General features: G+C 46.3%; 1 protein-coding gene and 1 long non-coding RNA gene across 3 annotated transcripts; both read right to left on the bottom strand.

Annotated features, from left to right (window-relative positions):
- Positions 1-859: 859 nt before the first annotated feature.
- LOC132338697 (protein argonaute-4) lies at positions 860-15,664 on the bottom strand. 2 transcript variants are annotated; one of them, XM_059868483.1, is made up of 19 exons: positions 15,563-15,664; positions 12,858-13,023; positions 12,089-12,209; positions 10,948-11,129; positions 10,427-10,563; positions 10,213-10,347; positions 9,974-10,061; positions 9,396-9,543; positions 9,200-9,319; positions 8,849-8,977; positions 8,577-8,710; positions 7,926-8,110; positions 7,520-7,679; positions 7,293-7,412; positions 6,248-6,563; positions 5,857-5,991; positions 4,992-5,093; positions 4,578-4,777; positions 860-4,485 (listed from the first exon to the last, which is right to left on the bottom strand). In XM_059868483.1, exons 1-19 carry the CDS (start codon positions 15,579-15,581, stop codon positions 4,377-4,379), a joined length of 2,706 nt encoding a protein of 901 aa, XP_059724466.1. In that variant the 5' UTR covers positions 15,582-15,664; the 3' UTR covers positions 860-4,376. The 2 variants fall into 2 exon arrangements, with proteins under 2 accessions (XP_059724466.1, XP_059724467.1); XM_059868484.1 differs by lacking the exon at positions 7,293-7,412.
- Positions 15,665-19,890: 4,226 nt separating this feature from the next.
- LOC132338725 (uncharacterized) lies at positions 19,891-20,508 on the bottom strand. Its single transcript, XR_009489524.1, has 2 exons — positions 20,082-20,508; positions 19,891-19,923 (listed from the first exon to the last, which is right to left on the bottom strand). It is a non-coding gene; the product is annotated as an uncharacterized LOC132338725 (long non-coding RNA).
- Positions 20,509-20,564: the final 56 nt, after the last annotated feature.

Raw genomic sequence — 20,564 nt, forward strand, 5'->3', positions numbered from 1 at the left:
TTGTCAGTAACATCCTAAACCCCAGGAGCATCATTCCCACAACGAGCCCAGGTGTGTGTTCCTGGCTGGGCCATTCCAGGAAACGGTGGAAAAGCCACAGGAATTGAGGCTGTCAAAGCATTCCCATCTCGTGCTGTTCTCCCAAAGCACGAGCAGCAGCTCCTGCTGACCCGAGGGAGTGGCTGGAGCAGGACCCAGCTGGGATTTTGGAATTGGAGCTTCACAGACAGCAAAGCTGTTGCACAGAATCCCACACATCACTCGGCCCTGCGTTCCTGAGGTTTGGTCCAAGAGGTCTTTACCTCATGTTTGGAAGACACCAGGATGAACAAACCTTGGGCCTTGAGCTCCTCAGGTTTCCATGAGGCTGAGCAACCTCAGTGGCAAAGCCCCAGGATCTGCCCTGCAAATGGAACTGACACCTAATGTGGGGCTGCAGAAGGTGCCGGGCATTTCAGACAATCCTGTCCCAGTTTGTCACAGCTCCCACGCTCTGGCCTCCTCCAAAAGCTTTTCCTGTCCTTCCTGCAGTATTTATAGTGCAGTGCAGCTGTCTGAGGAGACAAACCCTCACCTCACATAGAGAAGATGAAGCAGCCAACAGCTCTTGCATTTATTCATTGCATCTCTCTGATATAGAATCCCCTCTCCAGGCAGGTACAGTCAATGAACATCAGATTTTCTCTCTAATTTCCCAAACATTATAAAAACAGGCCCATTCTGAACCCTGCCCCTGGGGTTTGCAATTTCAGCTTCCTTTAGGATCCTGGGAGATGTCACCCATACGTATTTCTTTAACTTGCTAACTCTTAATGCATCAGAAATAGATATATTGTGGTAATGAGTTCCACAGGTAACACATTGTGTACAAGTTTTAATTAAAAGTTAAATAGTTTAAGACATTTGTTTACAGGCAACAGTATTGGTTGCTCACTCTGTACATTGCATTTATTGGACAGCAATAAGGAAAAACAGAACATTTGGCACGAGAATGCCAATTTTTTTATTATTATTATTATTATTTTTGGACACATGAACACAAAATATCCCTGCAGGCTAAAAAAAAAATACAATGCAATTGTACACGACCAGCATCTTATCTCGACACGGGGCTGTGAGCCCCAGGACAGTTTAGAAAGTACCTCGTATTGCTAGAGACATACATCCAGTCCAAAGTTAATAAAATACCATTTGAAACATTACAAGTCTAACAATATAGAAACCAAAAAATTACATCAGAAGTCAAACTGAACAAATGCAAACATTTTACATTGAAGTTGCAGCCTCTAGACATAGAAATATGAAAATGTCAATAGCAAGGTCTAAGAAAATCTGTGATATTTAGTGCAAGATCTTTCCTCCAGTGCACAGGGAAAGAGCCTCGCAGTGGATCAGGATCAGGATGGATCCAATGCCCTCTGGCCCTGCCTTCTGAAAATGAAAGCAGAGTCACTCCCTCGCTATTGAGCAAGAAAACTCCTACAGCACATCCACAAAGGGGTCGGGGCTGTCAGTGCCAGCTCTGAGCCAGGGCCCTGCCCCATCTGAAGGGGGTGGACACAGGGTGGACACAGGACAGCCCCTGCACCGCCCTTCGGATGGAGCTCCGGGCACCTGGGGAACTCCCAGCAACACAAGAGCCAGACTGGTGGAGACAGGCTAACTAGGGATTGCCAGAGCTTGTTCAGAGCTCAGCAGGGACAAAGCAAGCAGAACCGGGTGGAAAACAGGATTTCTGCCCCCTCCCCCCCTTTTTTTTAATATTTTTTTATATATATATCAACCACCCTCTTCCCCAACTCTTTGAACTTTGCTACATTTAAAATCTTTCACACCACAGAGCTAAACAGTGGCCAACAGGCTTTATTTATAAAAAAAACCCCAAAAAACAAAAATCAAAACACCCTAAAACTACAGCTACAGAATGCACATCTTCCCATTGATTGACACATGCAGAACGAGTCACTCAGGCCCACAGGGCTCACTCAGGTCCTCAAGTCCTCCAGACTTGGGCTCAGACCTGCCTAGGGCAGCACTGCTGCAACTTGGATCCTGAACTTCAGTGCTTTCCCCCCAAAACTCCAGCCCTGTGCCCGGGCTGGGCTCACACCAGCCCCACTCGGGTGCTGGCCCAGGGCTCACCAGGGGCTGATGCTCCACCTGGTCTGAGGTCAAATATCCAGTCACAGGCAAACCAAGGAGAGGCTCTCCCTTCCCTCAGTCTCAACCAAGAGTGCTTGGCACTGGACAACTAACTGGTGATAAAGTTCATTTTTTATGCACCCTTGTTAAACCAGCCCCATTCCTAGTGCACAAACTCAAATCAGGGATCTTGGATCCTACCACCTCCAACAGGTGCTCAGGTGCTTTTCAAGGTGCCAAAGTTCTCCGTGTGTGTTGGGTCAGTCAGAGTTCACTCTAAAAAGGGTTTTTGTGTCTTCTCCCTGAACGAGTACTGAGAAAAGCAGCGGTCAGTCTCCCACCCACATGTCCTGATTTTGTTACATAAGTGAGGTATTCTTTAAAAAAAAAGTTAAAAAACGTAAAAGAATCTTTTTTGTTTTTCAATCTAAACCTGTCCTGGCAAGTGCCAGGAGCAGGGTTCACTTCAGTCCCATTTTCAACAGAAATGAAGAGGTTAAACTTAATTTATGCGACGTACTACTGGCAAGGAGGTTATAAAACTGTTTGAAGATGTTCAGTGTACTCTGGTACAACTGAAAACAACAGCATTTAGAAATGTAAACTTTCATTTATTTACAAGCTTAAAGACTGAAGGAAACAGCATTTCCTATTGCTGAAATTTGGAGGGGGCTGGTTCCTAAGCTTTGGGACAGCAGACAACTTAGCAGCAAACCCCATACAAGTATCAGAGACCACAGTGCAATCCTTGGGCTCCTCAAACTCCTCCTCAGTTTAGGAATAAGCTTTAATCTGCACTAACTCAGGTATACAGTAAGGAATCTAGTCTTAAATTACTACGTTCATGGATTACAGGAATACCAGGGAAACCAGGTCCCTGTTCTGGATTACAGGTTGCAGCTGAAAAAAGCCAAGCAGATTAAAAACCCTAATTTCTAGGCTGGGACAGAATCAGCATTTGAGACTCACATGGGTTCAACATGCTGTAAATGCAATTGTGTGGGCAACCCAGATTCCCAGGGAAAAAAACAGTTCAAAATGCTGGTACAAGTCCTCAGGTTGCCTGTCACACAATACATTTCAACTGCACACGTTGGCCTTTCCTACACGGAACACCCAGTTTCCAAGCTTATAAAAAATGTTGTAGACAGGACACCAACAGTGAATATAAAACAGTTAAAAATAATTCTTAAAAAAAGCATGGAAATGTGTCTTTTCTAATTTGTTTCAGAAACTGCCAAATTGTGTGTTCAGAAAACGACACGAGAATGTTGGTTAAACTCATGCACAATCCTCAGCTAGAAAATTACACTGTTTGGGGGGGCTTAAAAAACAAAGATTTATTGCCAAAGTTAAACCTTCTATGAGAAAAAAGTTTTAAAATCACTTAGATTTATCAAACCACACAGCAGCATAAAGTGGGCACTTTTGTAAAAGTTTGCAAAATACCTAAAAGCTAAATTTTTTTTTTTTGTTTTATCATTTTTAGAGGGGGGAAATGATGGTTCAGTACTTGTTACGATACCATGGCAGTATTATTTATAACCATTATCATTAAAATCTACTGACAGGCATCACTATTGGTTATATTACACATTCACAGAACAAGAACCACCTATTAACTCGCAGTATAGTGCAATTGCTTTGCAGCCCAAGTCTGCAGAGATTAAAAAGATAATTAGTAAAACTGACAAAAAACTGCAATACCTGTGAAAGTTATGTTTGTTAAAAGGCATTTACAGTAGTGAAGTCTAAAATCTCCATAAAAAAATCTATGGCCCCACACGACAGAAGGATTACAGCGAGCTGGATAAAACATTTTGCCATCACATCATACTCACGAAGCAGGGCACGGAGACAGGGCAGCAGTCACCGTCAGCTCATGGGATGAGGAGAACTGAAAAAACCACAGCTAGCAAAAGATTTGATAGAAACCTTTCGTGCCAAGTCCTTGAAAAATTTCAGGATGATCGGCCTTTGCGCTTTGAGGTAAAAATTCAGTCCAATGCATCAGAAAAGACAAGTCTATGGATTTCTAGTACAGAAAACAATGAAACAAATGGCTCAATTGTGTTGGTGCATCAGACGTTGCAGTGAAGAACAAATTCAGTGCGACTGTCCGGAGCTGCTGGTAGTGGGCAGTCCGAAATCCCCCGGCCCTGGACAGAGCAGGAGGCTTCCAAACACTTCAGGACTGCATGGGTAGTTGTTTTGCCTCATCTTTCCAGGTGCTCTCAAGCAAAATACATGGTGTGCTGGGTGTCGTGGTGGATCTGCACGGCCTTGGCCAGCGCCTGGGGGTCACGGCCGTTGCTCTGCCCTGACACGTGGCTGCCCTCAGCGCTGTGAGCAGACACACACCCATGAACAACTGAGACAAGCAGCACAGCTCAGCTTCACTACCTGCTTACCAGGATGATGAGGCCATTGCTTACCTGTCGTGATCCTTGTCCACAAGATGGTACCTGGCCCGAAAGGCCACCAGCCTGGCGTAGTAGGCGGGCGCGGGGATGGAGACGGAGCGGGTGCAGCGCACGTACGTGTGGCACAGCTGGTACGTCAGCAGCTGCAGCTCGTCTGCTGTGAAGCAGTTGTCATCCCACAACACCTGGTAGTGGGAGGGCCGGCTGGTTCCCTGCAGAGAACAGGTGAGCAGTCAGCTGCAGAGCAACAGCAAGGACAGAGGTGGTATCTGCAGGCTGCACCTTCCAGCAGGCACTGAGGAGTCAGTGCTAAGCAGGCACCAACACACTCTGAGTCTGCCAAGCAACAAAGAGAAGTGACTTCTCCCATGGGGACAACTACAAGGATTTAGTCACACAGCCTGAGCACAGCAGAGCTGACATTACCTGAATTCCTGCATGGCTACAGAGGTAAAAGTCAAATTCAGAGGGATGTGTGATGGTGCTGTCCACAGTAGTGCCTGCTGGTACGTTGCCACTTTTACCCACCTAGTGAGAAAGGTTTATTATTAGTCCATGGGCTTTTTTGGAAGTGACCCCAAAATGCTTTCAAAGGTAGGCTCTATTGAAAGCTGCTGGAGAATTTACTGCTCAGAAAGGTGAAAATATATTAAGGTCGTTTACACAGGAGGAATGAAAATGTTCTCTGTGAATTCATTTTTAGAAACTTTGCCAAATCCAGCTGGTGTGTCATCAGAGGAAAATAAAACCCTTGCCAGCACCACTAAAACTGCAGAGTGGGATAAAGCCTACACAAGTAATTCAGGATCTGAAAATGCAGGTTCCTAAGATAAATTTATTTCATACCCTTGTTTGCCCTCACACCCCGAAGATCTGGGTTTTTAAGCAAACCTCAGATCAAGTGCTTCCCTAAAGAAGATTCCTCAGCTGGCCTGTGGATTTCTACCACAGGCACATTTTAGATGCACCTGGAGACAGAACAGGGAACAGAGTGAACAGCCAGGTCAGCTCATCATCAGGAATCCTGGACTATAAAAACCCAGGATACATCTCCAGGTACACAAATACTGGGATACTGAGCACACCTATTCCAAAAGGGGGAACAAGCTGTTCCATCTGATGTAGAGCACTAAAAAAAGGAGAAACTGGTTATTTTGGTAGAGAAAGCCTGCTACCACCCAGTACTGCTGCTGCTTTACAGCTTTAGTGGGCAAGACAGATCCCACCCTACTGAACCAAACAATCCCACTTTCCTGTGCCACCACCTCCCCCTCATGGAGTCAGTACTTGCCCTTTCAGTTTTGTCAGCACAGAACAGCCTGGTGTGATGCCTTTTCTGCACAACAATGTAGGTTATTCCAGGTCTATAATCTTCTTCCAAACTGATGCAGGCCTTCCGGATGGCGATCAGCTCTGGCCAAGCTACCTACAAGCAGAAGATTGAACTATTATGTGATGAATTCAGTAGGTATTTGATGATATTTTTTTTTACCTGTGTACAAATGCCGCATGGTAAGAAACACAAGCACACTGGTAAATTGTGCTTGCCCAGGACAATTCAAAGAAACTTAATTCATAAATATAATCCACATAAATATATTTTTTCAACAGCCAATCCTTTATAATCCACATAACTATATATCAATCCTTTTCATAAGCAACAAAAAATTATCAGGCAATACCTGTTTCATCTGTCCTTCCGACACTCCCCCTCTGTAGTAAATGATCCTGGTGGGCTTGAAACGAGTGGATTTGTAGAACTGGATCAGCAGCTCCCTCACCATGTTGGTCAGGTCCTGGATCACCTCCTGGCTGTAGAGCAGCTCCTGGGAGGTCTCCTGGCGCGAGGTCTGCACGCGCACCGTGGCGCAGTAGCGGCTGGGGTGCCCGTCCATGCTGCCCACCACGGCCGCGATGGACGGCTTCTTCCCGTCCCCCGCGGGAGGGTGAGTGACATCTGCTCCCAGAAAGATCACTGGCTGCTGGAACACCGAGGGCCTGTTTGGTAAGATTAAGTTGATTAGTTAGAATCACTGAATTCCAGAAGGGTTTGGGTTGGAAAAGGCCTTAAAGCCCAGCCAGTTCCACCCAGCCCACCCTAACCTCGGTTGCTCCAAGCCTGGTCCAACCTGGCTTTGAACACTTCCAGGGATCCAGGGGCAGCCACAGCTTCTCTGGGCAACCTGTGCCAGGGCCTCACCACCCTCAAGGAACAATTCCTTCCAAACCTCTAATCTAGACATACTCTCTTTCAGTTTGAAGCCATTATTACAGTCCCTCTCTGGCCTCCTTGTTGGTCCCTTTGGATACTGGAAGGCGCTGTGAGGTTTTCACACAGCATTCTCTTCTCCAGCCCAACTTCCTCATCCTGACTTGAGAGGAGAGGTGGTCTCTTATCAACTCATAACAATAAATAAGAACAGCAAAAAAGAAAGAGGGCCAGGAACAAAAAACCATTAAAGCTGAGGAAGGTGCATCCAAAGCACTGAACAGAACTAAAACCTGTGAGAGTCTTTAAGGGCCAAATTCTCTGCCTCCAGCACTTACAGTCCAGAAAGAACAGAAAGTGACAAGGACAGGATCAAACAGACCAAGTTACAAGCACTGATTCCAAGTCACTCCTCCTCACTCCTTCTCTTTCAATTTGGACGCAAACACAGATGCTTTTGGAGAGAGGAAAAGGAACACTGAGTGAATCCAAAGGCAGGAAAGAGACAGGAAAAAAACCTTGGTGAGTTTGGTGGCTCTGACTGCTGGATGGCTCTGACTCCCCTTGGCTCAGGGCTTACTGGGAACACTCCAAATGCAGACATATCCTCCACTGTCCACTCCAGACTGTGGGAATTTCTAAAGTATGTTTTATTTTGAAAAGTATCATTTTAGCAAACATAACAAAACAACACCATTTTCCTTGACAATGCAGACTTTACAAAGAGCTTTTGATTGAATCTCACCTTTGATGAGGTACCAGCACATTGTTGATTCCTCCAAGCTTGGCATTGATCTTCAGACACAGGTTGGACAGTGTTTGTGGAGAGGTTTTGACCACGTTCTTTACCTGAACACACTGTGTGGCCATGCCTAGAAGAGTATCTCCAACCCGCTTGACTTCAGCTGTGACAGAAAATAAGGCAGTGGTTCCTGCTTGCTCTTATTTTTTTCAAATGTTACTGTAATTCAGATCCTTGAAACTTCACTGACAAAATGTTCACTTTGCTCTTTGGTAATACACAACTTCTCCAACCAGGCCTGACAAACCAGCTCCAATCTTTTTAAAGAGAACCCATCTCCTCCTCTGCCTCCTTCCTGCCACCCACTTGCAGTACAACTCCTGATCACTTTACAGCCCCTTCTCCATACCGTACACAGGCGTCTTCCCTGGCAGAATCACCACGATGAGCTGCAGGCCAACATAAGTCAGCTTTAAGTGTTTGAACATGGGCTCCACGCTGTCTGCACCCTGGGCGTACTTGCAGAAGCAGGGCTGGCCCTGGATCGGCATCCCGGCGTCCTTGGAGATCTTGCGCAGCTGGTCTGTGAAACTCCTGAAATAGAAGTGGATTTGTTCTGGCCTTCTCACTATGGTTCACTCATCAGTTTTATCAGCCAGATCTACACTGGTTCTGCTATTTCACTACAGTAACTATTTTTTAGTGGTTCTATTCCCAGCAGGAGATCACTAATATGACTCTAATCCTCTCTGAGGAAGGTCATCAGCTACTGTAGTTTTACAAGCCCTACAGAAACAGACATTTGAGATAAACATCCTGAGGCAGACTCCCAGACTAATACTGATGCTCTGGTAAATTTTCAGTTATCCACCTAATTTATCTTAGCATTATTGAAACCATGACTTTTACCAATCAGTGGTTCACAGAACCTCTTTCTTTAGGATTCTGTAGAATAATGTGAAGGGCAGGGGAAAATCAATTTATACTACACAACACCTTTCAGAAACATGAGAAAAATACACCTTGAAATAGAATCCTGAATAAATAGGAAAATACTTACTTCAGCAAGTCTTCCCTGCACTGTTTTTGAGGAGCAAAACAGGCAACAGCCCAAACTTTAATCTCAATGCCAGCATAGAACTGTTTCCCTCTCATGTCCCACACACCTTGGTTTGGTGTGGCCACAGTCTTGTTCTAGGTAAAAAACAAAGGCAAATTACAAATCAAATGCTGCTCCATTTTGACTGTAGTCCACCAGAGGAAGATACACAAAACACCTCATGAATTTCAATACACTCAGGATAAAGAGTTTTACAAGACATGGAAACTCACCCTGCCTCCATACTGCAGCATTGGGGCTGGCAGAACTCTGCCTGTCAGCTCTGTCATTTCGTTATGGACAACAATTCCAAACTCCTTCAGATATGGATCAGGCCCACCAACCATACTGTTACTCTTCACCTGGGGACAAGACAAGTACTGATGTCACCACCCTGAAGCTTCAGGTGACTCTGCCCTCTTTGTCATCAACAGCCTTTCAGTTTAGAAGGATTTGTTTTAACCAAAACAGATTTTTTAACTTCTCCCTTGGTCATGCTGCTCAACAACACCTGCTCCAATGCTCTGGAAAAGCCATGAGAAGTGACAAACACAGACAGATTGTGCAGCTGGAAAAATACTCACCAGTCTGCTGATCTCCTCCTGCCTGTCTGGGGCAGACCTGGCTGTTGCTTTTATCATGGTTGATGTCTGATTGTCTGTGAGCTTCTTGATACACCTCTGGCCAGCCACGATGTTACACACCTGCACAGGAGCAGGGAGAGGTGCTGTGACACCGTTTAACAGAGGACACCCCACAGTGCAGGACTCAGATCCTTACCTCCAGTGGCAGGTACGTGTGTTTCTGCTCCTGTCCCACTTGGAGACAGGGCAGGTGAGGGTATTTCAGCTGCAGACTGTACTTCTGCTTAAAATACTGAGCTACTGTGCACTCCATGGCCTGCCCATTCTCCAGTTGCAGAGGGAACCTAGAAATTACATTTGTTCTAGTTAGACTTTGTCAGACTTTTTTACAGGAAAAAATGGTATGAAAAACCTATTCCAGACTACCTTTAGCAAATCTCTATTTTCCTTAGTTACTGAATCTCTTCTTTATGAAAAGATTTTAAACTATATACTGAATTACTCATATTTTAGCTATTTTAAAAATAGGAGCTTTTGATAACTGTATTTAAAAGCCAGGATATAGCTCAGTTTTCCTGGGTTAAAAGAAATAAAAAAGTAGTCAAAACCCACACTATTCCTCTACTCCACTAAGATTAAACATTCCTGTAAAGCCACAAAGCAGCTTCACCTCCAGAGTCAACTATTCCTGCATAAAAAATACACCAAATATATTCCAGATATATTTAATAGGTTGAAGATTTTAAGAACTGTCAGGCAGTGCTTGATACATACGTCTGGTGGCTGGCTGGTCGCCGGGTAACGTTGCAAACTCGGTATTTTCTCTTCATCTGGCCACAGTGGGTCACCTCTACTTTTAGACCTGAAAACCCAACAGAAACAAATTCAGGGACAGGAATCACCTTTGAAGAGGATGAAGGCAAAAAGGAACAGCCAGTTCTCCATGTGCCTTGCAAATATATTATGAGCAGGTTTCAGTATTTTCTTGCAGCAGCTTTAGGACAAGCTTTTACCTCTGATTTCTTTGGTAAACTTGACACGCTGGGAGTCTGTCAGAGGTTTGCTTTGTTCACTGATGTTCTGGATGTCCAAGACCTCGCACATGAACTCAATGATAGGCTGGGCACGATAGAAAGCAGTCGCTGACACTAAGATAAAAAGACAGGACAATTAACTGGGAAGCACAAAGAACTCTGTTACATGAGTGAGACAGAATCTCCTACACACCATCAATGTTGAGCATCATGTTCCACATGGCAGGACGGACAGACTGGTGGAAGCCAAACCAGACCTCCCTGCCCCCTCCCAGGGGGTGGTAATAACCTTCAGGAGGGGAGAAAAAGGAGCGACCCACAGGGGTGTACCTGAAAAAGAGAAGAAAATTAATACTCTGATCATTTGTTTCTGATATACTTTTTACATTCACACCTATAGTGTTTAAAACATGTTATTATGACAGCATGTTATAACTGTCAGCAAGCACACAAAGACTTTTCTGACAGGGCAGCTGGAAAGGGTACAGCAAATTCCTGTTAGAAACATGACCAGCAGACACAAGTCTAGTTCAGATCACATTTCCCTATTCTAGTGCAAATTTGTAAGGCAGGTGTTGAATTACACGGCTGTATCCCTCATCCCTTCTACCACAGGAGTGCAATGGGCAGCAGAGCAGCAGCAAGGAATGACAAACAGAAATGTTAAGATGGATAGAAGACATATCCAGTCAGGAAGGCCCCACAAATACCCACCTCATGGAGGGAAGGTGCCGTGTGATTACATCCAGTGCCTGTACAGAATCTTCAGGAACTTCATTCAAGTGCCCTGCCAGAGCTTCCAGCAGCATCTGAAGGCTGACGACTGACACCCACTGAATGGAAACCTTAAATGTCTGGTCCTTCCCCTCTCCTGGAAGTGTAACCTCCATATCCACCTGTCACAGGCACAAGAAAATTAAGCACAAGCTTTTGTTATGGATTGCAGACAGACACAACACTCAGCAATGGTACAGTTTTCTCCTAGATGTCCTTTGATTTTGTATTTTTGATTATTAGTTTGTGTAATGACCTTAAAATATTACAATTGCTTCCCTCAGGACTTTGAAAGTTTCATCTGAGAAGCTGCACTGAAGTATCTTTAAATGTAAATTTTAAACAGTGATTAGTATGGTGACATCAAAGCTCTGGAGAACAGTGAGTCATTTTTTAAAGTCAGCCAATTAATAGCAAGATGTTTTGTGAACCAAATGGGAAGGCAAGAAAACCTTTTGGTCATAAAGGAGACTCTCTGAGAGACACAAATCTCAGAGTTCTGGCACAGCACTTGGGATAATTCTCACACCCCACAGCCCAGAGGGTAACCGTGAACTCATCCTGGACATCCTCCAAGGCACAACAATGACCAGATCCCTTGGGAGATCAGTAGATGGGAGCAAGTTTTGTTTAGAGCTGGGGTGCACATGCAAGGCAGGAACAGCTGATCTGGCTGTTCCAGGAACACAAGGACATATCTCCACAGCACAACCAAACCCAACCAGAGTCATCATCAGCTACAATGACTTTATCATTCAGCAACAGAACAAGGGTCAGAACAGGGAAAAGGGAAGCTCCCACCAGGGTGAAAGAAAAATAGTCTCCTTGCAGCTCTAAGAGCAAAATGTAGTTCTCATGTCTTGTGATATTCTGTAGCTGAAGAAGTGGGAATTAAGAAACCCAAAGACACAAACTTCAGTAAAGCACCAGTGAGCTCCTAGAGTCCCTGACTGGTCCTTGTCTGTCATTTCCAAGACTACACCAATAGGTGTGACAGTATTTTGGGTTTATGTTAATAAAAGAACACTTTCCAAATGACACTGTAACAGTTTTCCCGTGGAGAAGTTAAAGCAACACTTACTCTGTCCCTGCCAATGGGTAAGGGGTGTGCTGTGTACATGTTCCGCTTCCCGTCGTAGCCAGGCTGCCGATCCCCAAATATCTGCATCTTGAAGTGCCTCACCATCGTGTCCACCACCTCCCTAGGCAGTGATTCATTAAGTAGAAGAACAGAAAATTCAGTAATAGTCTTACACAATTTAAAATTATTTTTACATTTTTTCTCAAAGGAGCAAGATATGAAAAATAGTAGTGTACCAAAGCACCCCCAGGTCACACCAGCAGCTGTGAATGTCACCTCCAGGCTAAGACACCCAAGTGGCACACACAGGTGTCTGTACAGGTATCTGTGCTGTCAGCAGAGCTACAGCCAAAGCAAGCAAAGGAACCTGGAGAGATGTTCACACACAGGAGCAGACACAAGCCTTGGGGTGGGTGAGAGCACTCTGTGGATTGATCCATGTGTGGACTCCAAAATCTACAAGCTGAAATGCCTCTCCTCAGCTGCTACACATGTTTGTGTAACAGCCTGTGGAACAATTACCAGGGACAGTGACTTGTAGACTGTAAAATAAAACCAGCTGGACGTCAATGCTCAGTACAGTTTCCAGAGCCTTCCAGATTACAGGCCAATTGCAAGAATATTATAGTTCACTGAAAAGCAACTGCTGACCACAGTACAAACACAAACAGGCCTTTAGCAGATGGAGAATTCCTAGGATGCACAGCTTCCTTACATCAGGTATAGACACTTAATTTAAATCAATAAACTTTTATTAAGTAACTCCTACCTGTTGACTCTTCGGGGGCGTTTCTCTGGTTTGATATCTACATCATAGTGATAAACATCAATCTTGGGGATCTGAACCTGGAAGTGGTTGGCCAGAAGCCGGATGGGTTTCCCAACAGTGCCCAGGCCTGGGCGACGGGGCGGCTGGAAAAGGCTGGCTGGGGGCCCTGGAAAGTCAAATAAATGTGTGTGAGATGTGATGGCTCACTCCATGCACCATTTGACTGGGCAGAAAGAAATCTTAAGCATTTTGAGGTGTTCAAAGAGGCTCAGCCTTCCAGCTGCTCAGAACTTCAAGGTAAAAAATGTGTTCCCTAAAGCATGTATAGGTAGGTGCCATAAATCATTCTTAAAATTTTAGTGGCATTTATTCATGACCACAGTTAAGAACTTCACAGAGAGGGAATTGAATTCTCTTCCTGAGAGGGAATGCAGCCATACAGGTATTATGTATTTTCATGTAATGCAAAGATAAATACATCCCTACCTCCATTTCTAAAACAAACCAACAGCCACAAAAGCCACACTTTGTCATTGTTTTCACTACAGGCTTAAAGTTCAGACATCAATTATCCAATTTAAAAAGACAGGAGTGAGGAAAGGTTTAGGCTTTCCTCTAAGTAGAAGGATAAGGGAGAAAACATTTGACAGGTATGGACTCCTAGAGACATGGAAGAGATATTTTATTGGGACAAAAGAAGAGCTTCAGGAACAGATCTAAGGAGGAAATTATTACAGGCCTGGAAGCATTACTCACATGCAAGCTGGTCACTAGGGAAGCCTTTAGTTACCCTCCTCAAAGTGTTAAGATCTGAGATACCATGTTAACGAGATTAAACTGACTATTTTTTAAATCGATCAGAGCCTCAGCTGACACTGCACATAAAGCAAATGACATTGGTATATTTTCATGGGTTTGTCTATATCTGAGCAAGGCTCAGTGTGATCAAAGTGCCTTCCCTCTTTTGTAGAGTAGCAAAGGAGAGGGCAAGCAGTCTCACTAGAATGCAGTAATAAACCTATCATAAAACTTAGGGCAAATGTAGCATTATAACCTGACAGCATTCATGTAAGACAAAATCTCAGAGTTTGTACCAGGAGAAAGCAGAGGTAGGTGACTCCTGTTTGGGTACACTTCAGGCTGCAGCAATAAACTTTAACACAACCATAAACTAAAGCCAGGACCAAATCCCAGGAGATTCCACACTGGATTTAAAAGTCATCCATTGGCTACTGCATTACCAAATGAAACTACCACCTAAGGACACCAGCCCTGGAATATTTTTAAGCAGAAGGAACACAGAGCATGTAAGCTCTGAAGCCCACTGCCGTGTCAGCTCTGCAGAGCTGCAGTGGCAGGGGGCTGTTGGGGACAGACACCCCACAGGACACGTTCCTGGCTCCACACCTGCCTGATGGATCATGCTCCCTCATGGTCAGACCAGTTGTGGGGTACAGTTAGTGTTTAAAAAAAGTTACAGTTTGTTGTTTTTAAAAAAACTACAGCTGTCTTGACAAGCATGAACCATTGAGGGCAATCAAAGTTTGCTGTGCTTATTTGGATACGAGAGATGATCCATTAATCCCATGCTAATTAGTCTGAAGGAAGTGCAGGCACTGACCTCCTGCAAGAGATTAAATGACAACTATATTTACCCATTTTCTTCCCTTGGTATTGACAAGTTCTGCAAACATGCAGAGCAACGCTGCCCTCTGTTCTGACCAAAGGAAATAAAACTTACATCTCCTTCTTCCTGAAGTTATTTCTCAAAGGATTCTAGAGAATCAGCTACAAACTGTTTTCCCATTTGAAGCCAGGCTGCCCTGGCATCACAGGATTTTTATCTGATCAGCGTGACTAGGTCTCTATGTGCTGTTATATTTTAATTTCTCTCACCCCACAACCATTAAGTACCAAGCACCTCAACCGAATTGCTTCAGACAGGAAGCAGTTTTCAAAACTGAAAGAGAATCTGCTTCTCCAGCTGGAACTCAGGGAGGCCAGGATACATCACACACATACAGCAGGCTCTGAGTCAGCCCTCACTACCTCAAACTCTGGATTCTTCTGGAATTGCACCTTTGTGTCAATAAACGTTTCCTATCACACCAAAATTAACATCACTTTGCTTATACCGATCCTTTAAATGGGAACTTGATGGGTCAGGTGTACAGGCCACTGAGGGCTAGAAATACATCCTGCAGGCAGTCGATGGGAGAATAATCATGGAATAGGACACAAGCAGGAAAGCAGCACATGCAAAAACCCACCAGTATTTAAGCGAAGTTTGTTAAAGAAATAAACAGTCGTATTTTCAGACAGCATCACCTTAAACTCTCAGATGTAGCTCAATGTCAAATATAAAACTTATCACTGCACAGGTTGCAGGGCGCGCATCGCTGTGCCACTACAGCCCTGCCTGTCCCCGTCCCCTCGCTGTCGCTGTCCCGCTGCAGCCCCGTCCCGCTCACCCCGGGGAGGTCGAGCCGCGTCCCCCGGTAGCCCCAGCAGCAGCGGGGCCGTGCGGGCATCCGCAACCCCCACGCAAAGTTTCGCGACCCGCTGCGGCTCCTCGGCACCGGGCAGCGCCGGCGGCTCCGAGAGGGCCCCGCTGCTGCCGGGGAGCCCCGCCGGGCCCGCGGCCTCCTTCCCCCGCTGTCACGGCCCGACAGGCCGCGGCCCCCGCGCCCCCCCGCGCCTCTCACCGGGTCCCAGCGCCTCCATGGCGGCGGTGGCGGCCTCGCTGCTCTCGCCGCCGGCCCCGCCGCCCGCCCCGGGCCCCGCCGCCGGCCCCGCCGCCGCCGCGTAGCGCTTGATCTCGGGAATATTGGCGGCGGGGTGGGGGTCCGGCGCGGACACGGGGGCGGCGGGGCGGGAGGCGGCGGCGGCCGAGGAGGAGGATGAGGAGGAGGCAGCGGGGGCGCGGCGGGGAGCGCTCCCCGCGTTCCGCTTCCCCGAGCGGCGGCGCGAACAATCCCCGCGCTGCGCCCCCGCCGAGCCCGCGCGCGCCCCCGCCGCCGCCAGCACGCGCCCGAGCGCGCTCCCGGGACGGGGATGAGGAGGAGGAGGAGGAAGAGGAGGAAAAGGAGGAGGAGAAGGGAGGGAGGAAGAGGCCGCTCCGCGCTGCTGCCCGGCGCCGCCGGCTCGCGCACGCGCGCCGCCCCCCCCGCCCGCGGGAGCGCGCACGCCGCCCGCGCGACCCCGCAGCCGCAACAGGTGCCGGCTGTGAATCACGGAATCCCGGAATATTTAGGGTTTGAAGGGACCGCTGCAGATCGTCCAGTCCTAAGCCCCTGCCAAGGCAGGGTCACCGGAGCAGGTGACAGGGACGCGTCCAGGTGGGTTTGGAACGTCTCCGGATAGGGAGACACCACGCCCTCGCTGGACACCTGTTCCAGTGCTTGGCCACCCTCGACATAAAGAAGTTCTTCCTCATGTTAGGGTTAAACACTGTGGTTTTGTTTATGGCCATTGCTCCTCATCCTGTTGCTGGGCACCAGCGAAAAGATCCTTTTCAGTGGTGCCCAGCAACAGGGTGAGGAGCAATGGCCATAAACTAAAACACTTCCTCAGCATAAGGATGAACTCTCCATGAGGTGGCCAAGCACAGGATGCCCAGGGAGATTATGGAGTTTCCCTGTCCAGAGAGATTCCAAACTCACCTGGATGTATTCCTGTGTCACCTGCTCTGGGTGACCCTGCCTTGGCAGGCCTGGATGATCTGCAGAGGCCCCCTCCAACCACAACAATTTTAAGATTTGGTGAAGAGTCTGGCACCATTCTCTTGTCACCTGCCTTTCAGATATTGGTATGGATTGATGGGATCCCCTCTCAGCTGTCCCTTCTCCACCATAAGCAGGCCCAGCTCCCACAGTCTCTCCAAACTCCACATCATCTTTGTGGCCTCTGCTGGACCCCCTCCAGCATGTCCTTGTCTTTCCTGTCCTGAGGAGCTCAGAACTGGACACAGCACTCCAGATGTCCCTCACTAGGGCTGGGTGTCAGGATTCCTTCCTGACCTGCTGGCTCTTCCCAGAGTGCATCTCATGCATGTGGCCCTTCCAGAGCTGCCTCAGAAGAGGTGAGAGCTGCTGGTCCTCCAGCAACAGGAAGGAGGAAATTGTCTGTCTGTACCTCCCCTGTTCTGTCCCAAAACTCGACACCTGTTTGCAAGTTTAATAATTAACCCAGAACTCCAGCACACTCTGTGACAGCTACTCTGATGGTGCCTGCCTGCCCACAGTGGTGCTGCTCCAGCTTCACCAGTCCTCCACTGCTCCCCAAAACCAGGGAATTCTCTATGCTCAATTGATGACACCCTGAATAACTCCAAGTACCAGCTAAACAGCCTCAGTGGGGTTTAAAACACCTGAGTGTCAGAATTCAGGAAGTCCTTCTGCCTGTCCTGGATTGCCAGGACCCCTGCCAGGGGGCTCAGAGACCCTGGCACAGAGCCCAAGACCCCTGTGACTTTGATTAATGACCTATGGAAAAAGTTACCAACTTTATATGAGGATCTGCTAGCCACAAAAGTATAAGTAGAATAATAATCAGTTTGTCACAGGGTGAAAAATAGATTTTTTGGGGGTTTTTAGAATGGGGTTCAGGGGGCAAGATGGAGGAATCTGGGCATGTCCTCCCTTTCTCCTTCTTCTTCTTGGCTTCCATCTTCTGCTGTGACAGTGGCACTTTTAGATTGGTTTAGAGTAGAAGCTCACTGTCTAACATAGGTGATAGGTATTGGAAAGTAATTGTAAATAGTGTACATGTAGTTTTTACTATGAAAAGATAACACCACTGCCCCGGGGGTGGCCAGAATGCCTCTGTCTGTCCTGCTGAGCAGACCTCAGCAGGAGAAAGAATTTTATAGATAAGAAACAATAAACAACCTTGAGACCAAGAACTGAAGAGCTCTGACTCTTTCTTCGACTGCCAGGCTGGGGAAAGAGACTTTCTAACACATCTCGAGGTCACTCTGAGCAGCTAAAGCCCCGAGACCTGACAAAACAGGATTTGCACAAGACAGGGGAGCCCCAGCAGTGAACCTCTCAGTGCTGTGACCACCAGCCCTTGAGGTGCTCTGTGGGTACAGAATGGCTGAGGATCCATGAGGGCTGGAGATCCACGAGTGGCTGGCACAACCTTGGACACCACCCAGGAGCTGCCTGGGAAGCATCAGGGTGGGAACCCACGGTGTTCCACTGAACAGGGTGTTCAGCTCCTGGGGACAACCTTGCCATGGCCATGTCCCCTTATCCTCACAGACAATAAATTTGTCCTCTGTTAAAGAGACAACACTTCCAGCCATGTGCCATTAAATAAAAGGCCGAGGGGCTTTTTGCCTTTTTAAGCAGTTTATGCTGTTTTAGCAAGCTGCTCCCTTGTGCACCTCCTGGGTTCTGTTTAACCAACAGCTCCCTGCTGACTCACCAGAAAATCAGAAGTCAAAACATTTTATAAATAATAAATACTGAGTCCATTTTATTTGCCTTTTTTAACCTGTGGGGCTGATATTTTCCAAGGTGAAACATCAAAATCTATTTTAAAATGAAATGAAACCTGAGATTCTCATATAGATCTGAAATTCTCTCATAATTCCCTGACAGCAGCTGATGAACACCTGAGGAAAAAACCAGTTTTACCAGACCAGTAACAAACTCCACAGCATCTGGCAACATTTCAATGCTATTATTCATCATATCTATGTATAAAAAACACGTATGTAGGGCTACACAAACAGCATTTAAAAAAACCCACCAAAGATATAATCTCTGTCTCAAGAAATCTGCAATACAAAGGCTCAGTCCTGTAAGATGTTGAGTGTGATAACCAAAGCCTTTACTCACTGCATTACAAATTCAATTTACTTGATAAATACTACACACATAGTGAGACATCCCCCCTGCCACAGCAGTCAGAACCCTGTTTCTCTATGTTAACCCAGCCTTATCTTGAAAACAGCCACATTTCCAGGGTCAAGACTGGATTTGGGAATGACAGATCAGAGTTATGACAGGATTATCTCTGAGGATTTCCTTCTAAACACCTCATCTGCTACAAGCTGGGGAAGGAGTCTGTTGTTTAGTAAAAAACAGATTCCTAAACTAGCTTTCATAATTTAAATGTCTTAATATGGGCCTTGATCCAGTGCTAAAAGTCTGTGTGACATTTAGAACCTCCTTAATGGCAAACATTTTTACCTGTTCCATGGCTGCCTCTGTGTGCCAGGTATGAGTAACAACCCAGGATCAGAAATTTCCTAATAAGGCCAATCTTTTTGTCACCTATTTCTTGTCAGCTGACTCTGACTCTCATCCTGACGCAGCCATGAAAGCGCAGCCCTGAGGAGGTGTGTTTGTGCAGAGCCAGCATCTGTCCCTCTGTTGCTAAACACTGATTATTAAATTAATTACTGTAGCTCCTGCAGCAGCTAGAAGAAAGCAGAACTGTGGTGTTTGTGGCGGGTTTCATGGATATTTGCTTTTCTCACTTCCTTTGTTCTCAGGCTTGTTGGCTCCATGTGAACTGTCATGGTAGGTCAGTCCATCTGCTCCTTGTCCCTGACAAAACCATAACAATAAAATACCCCAAAAACTGACCAAACACCCCAAAACACTTCTTATTTTTTCCTTGCCTTCAGTGATAGCAGATTCCCACTGGGTCACTTGGAAGGAAATGTATTACTGTAGCAGTATGTTCTACAAAGTAATTGTAATTTTGAAAAAAATGCCAAATACCCGGACTGCAGATCAGAACAGGGTCTTTGACACTCACCCCAGCTCAGGGCTCTCCCTTCAGCTATTTGCAAAAGAACTACAGAACTAAACAAAGCAAAAATGGATAAAATAGAATATTTTCATACTTGGATTGATTCTGTACTAGAATATCCCTGTATGGGCCATTCACCTTGCACTTGGGACTCGATGATCCTTGTGGGTCCCTTCCAACTTCGAATATTCTGTGAAATCTGTGAAGTATGAAGTGATTTGCATCTGTTGAGTAGTTCTTCATTGACGTTCGTGTTTTCAGTAAATTTTTCTGGTTTCAGAAGCCTTTCTTTTCTTCCCTTAAGGAGCATTAAGCAGCAAGGTTAAGTAAAGAAGTTGTTAAATAACTACATAATGAGACTTGATGACTTATGAGAGGTAAAACTTAAATCTTTCGCATGTAGAGGGGATATTCAGAAATTCAAGGGAGAAATTGGAAGAAACGGAAAGAATTTACCCAAAAGGTTCCGGCCTTCATTCACCTAGCATGAGTGGGGTTGGCTCAGAGTATGTCTGTACAGCAGCCAATGGAAAGTACATGTATTTTATTCTGTAAATAGGACACTGCTGACAGTAATAGCTGTGTGTATCTAATATCCATGAGCTGGACTCGTCTGCTCTCACCCACACGGTCACCCAGAGACATGACACGTAGGATATCCTGAAGAGCAAAACGAAACACAGGCTCTGTTACACCCATAAAAAAACGTGAAATGCTTTGGCAGCAGAGCCCTGTCCCCACAACGTCAATAATTGAGAGAGATGTAAATCCCCGGGCCCTTCAGGGCCTCTCTCGGTCCCTCATGACACCTCTCGGTCCCTCACGTCCCCTTCTCGTGTCCTCGTGACTCTTCTCAGTCTCCCACGTCCCCTCGCATCCCTTCTCGTCCTGTCTCGGTCCCGCACGGTCCCCCTCGGTCCCTCACAGTCCCTCACATCC

This window comes from Haemorhous mexicanus, chromosome 27, assembly GCF_027477595.1.
Source record: "Haemorhous mexicanus isolate bHaeMex1 chromosome 27, bHaeMex1.pri, whole genome shotgun sequence".
In the NCBI taxonomy this organism is placed as follows: domain Eukaryota; kingdom Metazoa; phylum Chordata; class Aves; order Passeriformes; family Fringillidae; genus Haemorhous; species Haemorhous mexicanus.